Consider the following 13585-nt stretch of genomic DNA (forward strand, 5'->3'; position numbering starts at 1 on the left):
TTGTATGAATGAGCATCTTTTGGATATATGCCTAAGAGTGGAGTTGCTAGGTCTTGTGGTAGGTTTATTCCCATTTTTCTGAGGAATCTCCATACTGATTTCCAAAGTGGCTGAACCAGTTGGCACTCCCACCAGCAATGGAGGAGTGTCCCCCTTTCACCACATCCTCTCCGGCATAAATTGTCATTGGTGTTTTTGATTTTAGCCATTCTGACAGGAGTGAGATGGTATCTCAGAGTTGTTTTGATTTGCATTTCCCGGATGGCTAAGGATGTTGAGCACTTTCTCAAGTGCCACTCAGCCATTTTAGACTCCTCTATTGAAAACTCTCTATTTAGTTCTGCAGCCCACTCTTTAATAGGGTCCTTTGGTGTTTTGGAGACTTGCTTCTTGAGTTCTTTGTAAATTTTGGAGATCAACCCTCTGTCAGATGTGGGATTAGTGAATATTTTTTCCCATTCTGTGGGCTGCCTTTTTGTCTTGCTGACTGTGTCCTTTGCCTTACAGAAGCTTCTCAGTTTCAGTAGGTCCCATTTATTAATTGTTGATCTCACTGTCTGTGCTACTGGTGTTATGTTCAGGAAGCTGTCTCCTGTACCAATTCGTTCAAGGGTACCACCCACTTTCTCTTCTAAGAGGTTCAGTGTGGCTGGATTTATGTTGAGGTCTTTGATCCATTTGGACTTAAGTTTTGTGCATGGCGATAAACATGGATCAATCCGCATTCTTCTACATGCCAGTCTCCAATTATGCCAGCACCATTTGTTGAAGATGCTTTCTTTATTCCATTGTATATTTTTAGCTTCTTTGTCAAAGATCAGATGTTCGTACGTGTGTGGGTTAATACCCAGATTTTCAATTCGATTCCATTGGTCTACCTGTCTATTTTTGTGCCAATACCAAGCTGTTTTCAGGACTATAGCTCTATAATAGAGCTTGAGGTCAGGGATGGTGATGCCTCCGGACGTTGCCTTGTTGAACAGGGTTGTTTTGGCTATCCTGGGTCTTTTGTTTTTCCATACAAAATTGATTATTGTTCTTTCAAGGTCTGTGAAGAATTGTGCTGGGATTTTAATGGGGATTGCATTGAATCTGTAGATTGCTTTTGGCAGGATTGCCATTTTTACTACATTGATCCTACCTATCCAAGAGCATGGGAGATCTTTCCATTTTCTGAGGGCTTCTTTAATTTCTTTCTTTAAAGATTCAAAGTTCTTACGATACAGGTCTTTCACTTGTTTGGTTAGCGTTACCCCAAGGTATTTTATATTGTTTGTGGCAATTGTAAAGGCTGATGTTTCTCTGATTTCTCTTTCAGCCCTTTTATCATCTGTATATAGTAGGGCTACTGATTTTCTTGAGTTGATCTTGTAGCCTGCCACTTTGCTGAAGGTGTTAATTAGCTGTAAGCGTTCCCTGGTAGAGTTCTTTGGGTCATTGATGTAAACTATCATATCTTCTGCAAACAGTGAAAGTTTGACCTCTTCCTTCCCAATTTGTATCCCCTTGATCCCCCTTTGTTTTCGTATGGCAATAGCTAGAACTTCAAGTACCATGTTGAAAAGGTATGGAGAGAGTGGACAGCCTTGTTTTGTTCCTGATTTTAGAGGAATTGCATTGAGTTTCTGTCCATTTAGTTTGATGATGGCTGTTGGTTTACTGTATATAGCTTTTATTATGTTTAAGTATGTCCCTGTCATCCCAGATCTCTCCAAGACCTTTATCATGAAGGGGTGTTGGATTTTGTCAAAGGCTTTTTCAGCATTTAGTGAGATGATCATGTGATTTTTGTTTTTCAGCTTGTTTATATGGTGGATTACGTTGATGGATTTTCATATGTTGAACCATCCCTGCATCCCTGGAATGAAACCTACTTGATCGTTTTGATGTGTTCTTGGATCCAATTTGCCAGTATTTTTTTTTGAGTATTTTTGCATCAATGTTCATGAGGGATATTGGTCTGAAGTTCTCTTTCTCAGTTGTGTCTTTGTGTGACTTGGGGATCAAGGTTATTCTTTGAGAAAATCAACAAGATTGACAAACCTTTGTCCAAACTTACCAAACAGCAGAGAGTGAACATGCAAATTAACAAATTCAGAAATGAAAAGGGGGACTTAATAACGGACTCTGAGGAAATCCAGAGAATCATCAGGTCATACTTTGAAGGACATTATGTTACATAAAGAGGGACCATACCAAAACCCCAGTCCATTACTTCCACCAAGCAGAAAGCAAGCAGAATTGAAATACTCTTCAATTCAATAAAAATGGAATGATAAAGTGAGCCAATACACATATTAATCCTGGCTCAGTTTTCCTTTATCAGCTGTGATAGGTGATACAATAAGCCTTGCTCCATTGCCTTCTCCTCTCTTTACCTCTCATTTCTTTCAGTGACTTTTGCTTAGGAGACAAGAGTTGAATGAATCATATGTTCAGAAAAGAACGTATGCGCTTCTTCCCTGCTCTTGTAAAAGGAAATGTGAGAACTGACAGGAGAACAAGAAACCCTGCCAAGCATGAAATGAATACAGATATGCACCCATCATTAAGTATAAAACATCTGACACTCAATATTTTGTAAAAGACTAAGAGTAGGCTCCAGTTTAAACTCATCCCTGAAACCCCTCCTATTGTGGATCAGATCACATGAACAACACACAAAACGTGGCCCTTCATTCACTTAATGTGTGTGACAATAAAAAACCAAATCATAGATGCCAGATCAACAGTATCTTCAAATTATCTGAGGTCCAAGGATCTGCTCTCAGAACTTAATTTGGTCACAACAAATATTGTGGTACCAAAATGCAGAGAAGTACGAGTTTGAGGCCAACTTGAACAGCTGGACAGAAAGACATAGAAATTGTGGGGACACAGAAAGGGTAACCCCTCACTCTGAAGGGATGCCTCATACTAGCTGAATTCCAAATCAGTTACCCTGTTCTGTAAAGGCTGATGGAGTTATGTATGGTGATATTCCGTGTATTTGAGGCTAAGTCCTGAGTGTACATGACCTTGGACCTGGTGTCACTCCTTTCCTCAGTTTACAGTGAAGATTTCCCATCTTCTATTTTTCTTGGGCTGGATGTTCACTTTCTTGGATGTAATCCTGTGAGGTGTCCTCAGGAACCACCCTGCAAGGGCAGAACCTTCAAAACCCAGCAAAGTCTATATGTGATTATTGTGTTATATCACAGGAACACCCCATCTTTATGGGAGTTATTTGGTTATTCTATATGCATTATGTCTGCACTTTAGAGAACAATAAATGTAGCATAAAGGTTTTAGAATTTTTTAAAACTTGTATTTTATTTCCTCATCTGTATGTGAGTGTTGATCACTAGTGTAAAGGCCCCTGCAGAATTCAGAAGAGGGAGTGGGATTCCCCTGGAGATGGAGTTACAAACAACTGTGAGCTGCTCTGCACAGTTGCTTAGATACATATGCTGGCCTTTGTAAGAACAGAACATCCTGTCCTTAATCACCAAGCCATTTCTTAGGCCTCTGATGTGTTCTTAATATTTTATCAGGCCACAGTGTCCACACAGCTTCCCTCTCTGGGATTTCAGAAAACAAAGTGGGATTTGTATAGGTTCCAATTGGATTTCTGTATGACTATTTTTTACCAACCCCATCAGCAACTTTCTTCCCTTGTATGCCTTACCTTTCCCCTCTGTGAAGTCTACACAGTCTAATTATCACAGGGATGGCCAATGAATGGCTACTTAAAGTGACCAATGTAATTTAACTTTGTCATGGATCTTAACATCCCATCTTGTCTGCAACAACCTATGTTCAGGTCAGTCATCCACATTTGTAGGATGGTTCAATTTGACTTCTTTTAAAATATTCAGTTTACAAGCAATGTATACTTTCAGGCTTGCACATGTCCCTAATTTGTAATTATGCTATGCCAATCATCAGTTTGAGCAGTCTCCAAACAATGTATAAGGAAAGTCTCAGGCTTCCTCCAGTTAATTTGTAAGGAAAGAGTTCCTGTTGTATTCAGGACAAATGGGGTTCTGTTTTATCTCAGGTGGAAGTGAAGGCACACAGGCTCAGATTCTCAGAAATAACCTGGATGTCAAGAAACCTGATGCTTTCCTACTTGAATGAGATTTGTGGATTCATCTCCTTGTCATAACAATGACTCCTTTCATCTTCAAGTGGAATATATATATATATATATATATATATATGAGATCTCCATGACAGTGTCTTCATTCATAATAGAGTATGTTGATAAGGTTTTCTATCACCAGTGTCCACAAATCATGCCATTGCTGAAGGGTTAAGCATTTTGACATATTGCAGAATGTTACATTGTCTCCACTAAGGAATGAAAGGAATGAGGCTGGCTGTCCCTGTCCTTCAGACCCACCAGATCCCTTGGATCTTGGTTCCTAATTATGTTCCAAGATTTAGGAATATGCTCAGTGTCCATTCCACCCCTGGAGATAATCTGGAAAAGTGACTTTATTCTGAGGAGTGCTGTTGAATCCTCTCCTGGAGTAGAGATGTCAATGACATCTTTGATGCACAAACTTGGATATAAACATGATTTCAATGATCAAACTACATATCTTTGCAGATTTTTAGATTTCTAATGCAGGACCCAATTATTATCACCTGGAGTGACTCCTGGTCACAATTCTAAACTATTCATCTCTGTTGTGAGTAGCAGGACCTCACTATTCTTTATGCCTTTAGCTTCTGACACATGTGTGTGAGGCTTCCCTTTCATAGAGATGCCTTATCTCATTTTGAAGTACTGTTCACTCCAGAAAGAAGTGCACAAACTCATCTATGTCCTCCACACTCATCCAATCAGATGAGGACATTGACCTGATTCTGTCTGTCTGTTATGTCACATAGATGAGCAGCTAATTAAAAAAACCTTGAAACAACCATAGAACCAACCAAGATTTCAGGCTCATCACCCTAGTTTAATATTATGCCTTGTTGAACCCTAGTCCCAAATCTCAATTTTCCTTTTCCCTGGACTTGGTGTGAACACTGTAGCTACATACATGTGAGTTATTTTTATGTTTTATGATGTGTTGACCAAGATTCAGAATCACACAGCTGGTTCATGAGCATAGGTAACCCCAATCACATTGGTCCTGTTCTGACCCTCAAAAGAGACACTGTAAATGGTCCATGGCCTGCTGGTTGATGGCCTCCATGCTGTTGTACACAAAGGTGCTACTTAGAAGAATAGCTAGGGCAAAAATACAGAAGTCATTCTGGTTGTCACCCTGGAAGTCAGAACAAACATGGGTCAGGAGTAGTATTGGTTCTTATGTCAATTGCAGATCAGCAGTGGTAAAACATACTGATTTCATTTGCCTAAAATTAAGAGGAACCTTTATGTCCTGCACAAAGTACAAAACGAAACACAAAATAGAAATAAACCTACAGATACCATCCACAGCACTTGCAGGGTGGACATTCTGTTGGTTTGTGGTTTTATTTGTAATGATTCTCACTAGAGCTGCTAAGTCTGTTTAGTGTTTCCCCCTTCTAGCATCTGTGAATGCCAGGCATGAATGAGGTACACAGGCAAAATACTCATACAAATAAAATTAAAATAAATAAATCTCTTTTGAAAAATGAGCACAATCCAGTCAGGAGGATTAACTCAAGCCAAAGGTAGTACTGATCTCACAGTCAGAGACAAAAGAAATGCAGTTTTCAGATATGCAGAATGCTACATATAGTCACAAGGCCTCCAGACTTGCACCAAGGTGTAGAATGAATTCTAATTGGTCTTAGTAAATAAAACTCAGAGTTAATTATCATGTGTGAAAGCTGAAGGATCAGAAAAGCAGAGCAATTAACCACTAGATAGTTAATACCTCAGACTGAATCCTCTGACTGCATCTTCCCTTCTGTCTCCTCCCACCTTATATTCCTCTCTCTGCCCCACAGTATCACTTCTGTCTCCACCTCCCTAGTGCTGGAATTAAAGTTGTGGAATACCAAATTATGGGATCAAAGTTGTAAACTCTGTTTTTCTTTTAGACTGATTCACTTTCACGTAGCCCTGAGTAGCCTTGAACTCATAGAAATCCTTCTGCCTATGTCCTGAGTGCTGGAATTAAAGTGTGGCCACCACTGCTTGACCTATGTGGCTAACTAGTGACTTATCTCTTAACTAGGTGTGTGACTATCTAGTGGCTAAGCTCTGCACTCTGATTTTCAGGAATTCTTCATTAGAGCACAAACAAAATATCTCTACACTAAGATTCTATAGAAAATGTGTAGCAGGGTCAGTGTCTCATGTGCAGCTCATGAGCTTGTTGTGTATGAGGCTGTGAGGGCAAAGATGAAGTAAAAATTGAGACCCAGGAAGTTGTAGATGCCAAAACTAGGATGTCTACTGAGGAAAGCTGGGGTCAGAGAGTTAATCTTAGGGCCGCCTTTTCCAGTATTCATACACATAAAAGTTAAAAATTTCTGTGCTAACATTAATATTTCAGTTTTCCAGAGACAAAGGGATTTCTTGACAGCGATGTTCAACTGCTTCAGAAAGAGAATGGATTCACTTCCCTGACGCTGCCTGATTCGACTGGATGCATCTAACCTGCCCCACATCATCGACCCCACCTGACAGGCACCATCCTGAAACCAGCTTGGAACTACATCTCTCGACACATCGTCAGGCCAAGGAACTGACACAGTGTATCTTCTACAATCTGATCAGAGCTTCAGATAAGAGCTTCAATCAAAATCAGAAATCTAATCCAGAAATTCAGTCAAGCCTCTCCTGCAAAACAGAGACCAACTGACCTACTTAAGACTCTTGTTACACTAACAATTTCTTCCCACAGGTCCCCATGATTGTCATCATCCCACTTCAGCAGGAAGTAAATTTGAGAATTCCAAGTCCCCTCTCCCTACTATTGACATTAGAGGATAGTTTACACCTATTAGTGTTACTTTGCAATTATTTTAGGGTTGGGATTGGAAGGAGGTGTTCAGACTTAGGCATCCCTTTCAGATAAGTTTAGAATTTAGGTGGAATGGATATGTTTAGTTTAGGATAAGTATATTATAACTTAATTATCACCCTCTATGTATATATGTTGTATATGTTTGAGTTTGTATCAAATTTAAATTTTCTATTTAGACTAAAAGGGGAATTGTAGGAGTGAACCCCACAAAGCTATCCGCCCAACAGGGCTGGGTCAAGGTAGAGATAAAAGGAAGTGAAAGGAAAAGGGGCTTCCCTTTTCTCCTGGAAGCCAGCCACGCTTCTAACTCCTGGTCTGTGCGACTCTCTCTCTCTCTCTCTCTCTCTCTCTCTCTCTCTCTCTCTCTCTCTCTCTCTCTCTCTCTCTGGTAAATAAATATATTGTTTTCCCTATATAGCTTTGAGTATCGTTATAACTATTTAAAATATTTTGCTTGCATGGGAGTTCCAAAGGTGATAATGAACAAACAGTAGTTCTCTTATTCTAATAAGGCATTCAGCTATTTTGTACTCAATAGCAAATTAATCACAACATGTATTCCTTATTCACAAGGAATTGTAGAGCATGCTCATAGCTCCTTAAAATCCAACTTCTAAAAACTAAAAAAGGGAGTAGTAGTAATGTCACTAATACCCACCTGGTAAGTTTTTACATGTGAACATGAAATGGCTTCTTCCATGTTGCCTACAAATTGGACAGGGTAATGTGTATTAGCCACACTTCTTCCAGATGTAATGTAGAATTTATTCCAGGAAGTGAGCCCATAGATTATCTTATTCCTAGATATAAGAGAGACATCTAATTCATCCCACTGTTAGTGGGACTTGGAGTATTGGGCCTTAGCCACTGGCTCCACAAGTATGGGAGTAGCTATTCAGACATACTTCACAATGAACCTTAGTCACATGCCGACTGCAAAAGTGGCTATAAAAATCACCTTTGTCACCACATGGTGAATTAAATCATGCATTCTTCATTTAAAAATTTTTAAATGTGGATGCCAGTAAACAATCTACTACAGACAGATTCTGGCATGATGGAGCTAAACTTTGCCCATGTCTTAAAACATACATGCACTAGACTGTGGAAAAGACCCAATTTGGGGTGGAGGGAATGTTTAGGTTTTCTTACAAGAAAAGAAAAAAAGCTTTGTGGCTGCCAAAACTTGGTGGGAAGCATGGAGCAGAGAAAAAAAAAACGGACCTGAAACCATGGAAAGCTGTCCAAACCAGTTCCAGTCAAAACATACTGAACCAGTGTTCCTGACTCTGAATAGCCCCGCCCCTGCCCAGTTTCCTAATTTCCTTAACCCATCGCCACCTCTACAACCTCTCTCTCTTCCCCATACTATCTCCACTAATCTGATCCCTGAGAATGGTCAGCATGTCAGGATGGCCTTATCACCTGCATCTACTCACACCTCCTAAATTCTGCCTCTATGTTTTGCATTTTAGTTAAATTGATTCTCCATCTTAACTATTATTCTAAACAAGATGTGCTTTTGAGGGTGGGAGCCACAGGAGCTGGCATTAGGATTTCATTCCTTATGCTATCAAACAAGGAGAAATCTGTTTCTATGTTAACAAAACAGGGAGAGCCAAAGATAGTATGAAGAAAAACCAAGACGGTGTAGAGAAAAGAAAGAGAAAGGGAGCAACAGGAGAGTTGCTATAATAATTGGTTTTCTACTTCTCCTTGGCTATCTACCTTATTGCCCAACATTTTGGTCCCTCTTTTAGGATTTATATTGCTTATTTATTTTGGCCCATGGGCCCTTAGGTGCCTGACAGACTTTATTAAGCAGCAAATAAATAATCATGTGACAAGGCCTATCCAGATCCATGATCAGAGGCTGGACATGAAGGAGAGTGGTCCTTATCAGAAAGCAGATGACAGTGACGGCAAGGAGGAAGGTGAACTTCGACTAATGTTCCCAGCTTCCACATAGCAGAAGGAGACAAACTCCCCCAGGGGACATAATCTGCTCATGGGCCCCACACAGCCCCAGCCAGGGAACTTAGAAGGCACCTTTACCCACAAAATAAATAACCACCACTATTGATTGCTGACCAAGGGCAGGATCCCTTCTGACACTTTCACCTCCCTCTAAGACAGGAGCTTTGAAGGCTGGCAAAGTAATCCAATGACAGGTAAGGGATGAAACTTCTCTGATTGATCCTAAGACAAGCTCCATCATCCTTGTGGTTTTTAGGGTGACTTACACCCTGGCTGTGCCTAATTTCTGTTTAACCAGAAAGGGGGAGATGTCAGGGGCCTCCAGCCATCAGTCAGCTAGGCTGTATCATGAACTCATAGAGAAGACACGACCCTAAGACCACCTTGACTCCTCTTCTTAGATAAAGAAAATTCCAAGAAACAGGCCTGTGGTTTACCTGTAAGTTTAAGATTACCTTAATTAGAAAACTACAAGGTCCTCAGGAGAGAAAATGTGTTACTTTTACAAAATGGCATACTACTCAGTGGAGAAAAACAATGAAATCTTGAAATTTGAAGGCAAATGGATGGCACTAGAAGAAACCATCCTGAGTGAGGTAACCCAGTCACAAAAAGACAAACATGGTATGTACTCATTCATATGTGGATTTTAGATATGAAACAGAGGAGTGCCAATATACAATCCCAGTGCCAAAGAGTCAGGGAAACAGTAAGGACCCTAAGAAAAAAATGCATGGTACCCCAGAGAAGGTGGGATGAGGGAAGATTCCCTGAGCAAATTGAGAGCACAGGGGGGAAGAGGAGGAGGGGAAAGGGAGCCAGGAAAACGACACAGGGAGAAGGGGAGGGGAGAGGAGGACATGGGGGAGCAGGAAGGTTGATTTGGGGGAAAAATACAGGAGAGCAAGATGGGAGATACCATAATAGAAGGAGTCACTCTAGATTTGAGGGAAAATTTGGCACTACTGAGATATCCAGAGATCCACAAAGATGACACAAACTGACAAACTAAGCAATAGTGGAGAGACTCCTTTAAATGTCCCTCTCTGATAATGATTTTGAGACTATCTTACACACCATCCTAGAACCTCCATTCAGTGACAGACAGAAGCAGAGGCAGACAACCACAGCTAAACACTGAATTGAACTCATGGAACCCAGTGACAACAGAGAGGGAAGAGTGATGAGCAAAGTGGTCAAGACTGGGCTGGCAAAGCCCAGAGAAACAGCTGACATGAGTAAAGGGGAGATCTTAGACCCCAGACTGATGTCTGAGAGGCTAGCATGGGACTGATCCAGAACCCCTGAATGTGGGTATTAATGAGGACACTTACCCAATCTATGGGGCTTTGGGTAGTAGATCAGTATTTATCCTTGGCACACAAATGGAGTTGGGTGCCCCTCCCACAATGAGGGATGCTCTGTCAATTTGGACACTTGGGGGAGGGACTGGGCCCTTCCCCAGAATGAAATGACAGACTCTAGAGATCCTACTTGGAGGGCCTTACCCTCCCTGGGGAATGGAGTAAGGATTGGTTGGGGGGCTGGGGGAGCTGGGAGGGGAAGTGGGAGTGGAGGGAAGAGAGGAGGAGCTGGGATTGACATGGGAAGCAAGCTTGTTTCTAATTTAAATATATAATAAAAAGTGTCCAAAAAAAGAAATAGGCAAAAGAAGAAAGGGGGGACCAAATGGTATTTCAGTTTGAAATAACATACCACCTGTATATAAGTGGTCTTTACAAACTAAGATGTTTCAAAGAAGGATTCTTACTTAATTACTTCCCAAATGAAAATAAATAAATAAATAAAATTAACAATTAAAAATAAAACCCTATATCATAACAAAATCCAAAACAAAAAGCAGCAACGGTCTCCAAAACTCAGAGGCCACATTAAATGAAACAAGAGGAGAGAATTGCACTATTCTAGGGACTGTTTTATTCTTCATGCGTACCCTGTCATGATTTTTATGTAGCTGTTTACAGAACCCAGCAATTTTTTGTCATCTTAAGCATTCAATGTAGTGACTTATATGTTTTTGCATCAGCCATTTTCCTTAGGATGAATAAAGCCTGATGTAAGTAATTTATTTTGGTACATTCCAGGATTTTCTGGATGACATTTTTCATGGAGTTTTGCATCTAATTTCATGAAGGATGTTGGTCTATGGTTTCTCTGATTTGTGCTGTTTTTGAACTGACTTTCGTATGAAAACAATGTTGTTCTCATAGAATGAATTAGGAAATGCTCCCTCTTGCATTTTCTGAAAGAAACTCTGTAGAATTTTGTCTTATTTCTTCTTTACATGTGCAGTAATAGCAAGCCTCCTGGACACAGAGAAGTAGCTGTGGATGGATGGTGGACTTACACCAGTGATAACTAGTGTTGAAAAGTAATACTGGGCGCAGCAAACTCACCAGGCATTATTGGGGACCAACACTTGGCAAATCCAGGGTTTGCTGAGTGAATACATATTCCTGTAACTTTCTCAGGTACTACTGCTATGCCTCCCTAACAAGAACAACTGTGGAGTTCTTTCCACAGCCCTTTGGTGGTGTGTTTTATACTTGTTCAGGATACATATAGCTGTGGATTGTCAGGAAGATGATGCTTAGCCTGCGTGAATTTGATGAAGAGAAATAATACTAGGATATTTTACATTACTCACATTGGTATAGGATTCTCAGTCACAAAGAGAGCCTTTTACACAGACAAGCTAACTTTAGGCTTCAGAGCAGATTTAAAGCAGGCTTTTTGCCCCTGGAGACAAGGTCATTTCCACAGGTGTTGTTTTTCTGATTCAAGGCCATAGTTTGAAGAAAGTTTAGTCTCCGTGTATTACATAATGTCATGGTTCAGCAAACTGTTTACATATTCCCTGCACTACATACAAGGCAACTTGCTCACTGGCTGATCAATTTGACAATCTTAGCCTGAGAGAAACTATGGGAATTATATTGGAGCTTGAGAAGGTGATTGGCCCTAAAAATGTAACTTATACTTGTCCAGAGTTGGCCTGTGGAAGAGACAAGCCAATGGAGATATAAATGAGGCAGAGAGCAAAAAGGCAGAAATAGCAGACTCAGCATCAATGTAGGGAAGCAGAAGGTCAGAAACAGCAGACAACAACAGGGATACAGAGAACGGAAGTAATTGGGCAGAGAGAGAGAGATAAGTAGAGATCAAAGAGAAGGATGTAAAAGTAATTAGGAAGAAGTTAATGAAAAGAACATTGGGATGAAAGATAGAGAGATTTTCCAGAGAGGACAGTTCAAGTTAAAGTAAAGAGAAAGTTACCACCAGAAAGCATCTATGTTTCTTTATTTCTTCCCCTCAGATAGAAAAGTCTAGCTCTCGCCACATTTGAGGATTTTTTTTTACATACACTGGTGCTGACTGGGCTCTAGACCCTTGGAGTCAGCTACAAGTATCTTTTAGATTTTTTTAAAAATATAAATCTAATTTCTTGAGCAGATATAATTCAGGTGATATGGCTTATCCTAATAGATTATGACAGTTAATCATAATGATTACTAATTGACTTGAGAAGTTCTTGAATTCAACAGGGAACACATATTCTGACATATCTGATTGGGAGTTTATCGATTGGGTTAATGGAGGTGTGAAAACTACCCTAACTTTCCACAGAGAATTCTATCATCTGGAGTTTCTGGCTAAATATAAAGGAGCAATTGATTGAACAACCAGTATTCACCTCTCTGTGTCTTCTCACCATGGATATAACATAACCACCTTCCTCATATCCCTGCTCCCATATCCCTGTCATGATGGACAGTAACCTTAAATGGAACCAAAGTTTACCCTTTCTCAAAATACTTTAGTCAAGTATTTTGTTGCAGAAACCCAGGAATAACAAATATAGTGAGTTTAGTGCTTTATGCTTCCTTTGAGGAAGTGATTGACTTATCTTAAATGTCAAAGTTATTTACATGGATTTGTCAAAATGCTTATTTTAAAAATGATATTTGTTGCCGGGCATTGGTGGCGCACACCTTTAATCCCAGCAGAGGCAGAGGCAGAGGCAGGTGGAACTCTTTGAGTTTGAGGCCAGCCTGGTCTACAGAGTGAGTTCCAGCACAACCTCCAAAACAATACAGAGTAACCCTGTCTCAAAAAAACAAAACGGACAAAAAAAATGAACTTTGTTACTGACACATGGTTTTTATAATTTTCATTTCATATATTCAATATACTACGTCATATAACCATATCTTGTTTGTGTGTCATATATATGTATAAGCAGTCAGGAATTGTATATCACAGAAAATATATATATTTGTCTTTCTGAGAATGATTTAATTTTCTTAGTAGGATTATATCCAGTTGAATTCACTTCCATAAAACAGCATGACGCAGTTCTCAATTGCTTTCTACATTAGTTTTAAAAACAGGGTCTCTCAGTGAACCTGGAGCCCATCTGGTGACTGTGCTGACTGACTAGTAGCCCCCCTGGGATCCTCTCTACCCTTGACGCAACTTCACTGCCAGGCTTATGTTAGTATACCACCATGTCTGGTTTGCTATGTGGGTGATGAGATATGAATTTACATCCTTGTGTTTGCACAGCAAAAATTTTACCCACTGAACTACACCCCCCAAATTACCTCAATACATTTAAAACTTGTTAA

The 13585-nt window shown here is 40.1% G+C and overlaps 1 protein-coding gene across 1 annotated transcript in view; it reads right to left on the reverse strand.

The window, feature by feature from the left end:
* Nucleotides 1-5138: 5138 nt before the first annotated feature.
* The window catches only part of LOC101832221 (guanylate-binding protein 1-like), a 105698-nt gene continuing 97251 nt past the window's right edge, over nt 5139-13585 (reverse strand). The window contains 1 exon segment of the mRNA XM_040751522.1: nt 5139-5261. Within this exon segment, the coding sequence (XP_040607456.1) occupies nt 5139-5261 (123 nt within the window).

This window comes from Mesocricetus auratus, unplaced genomic scaffold, assembly GCF_017639785.1.
Source record: "Mesocricetus auratus isolate SY011 unplaced genomic scaffold, BCM_Maur_2.0 Super-Scaffold_100009, whole genome shotgun sequence".
Classification (NCBI taxonomy): Eukaryota; Metazoa; Chordata; class Mammalia; order Rodentia; family Cricetidae; genus Mesocricetus; species Mesocricetus auratus.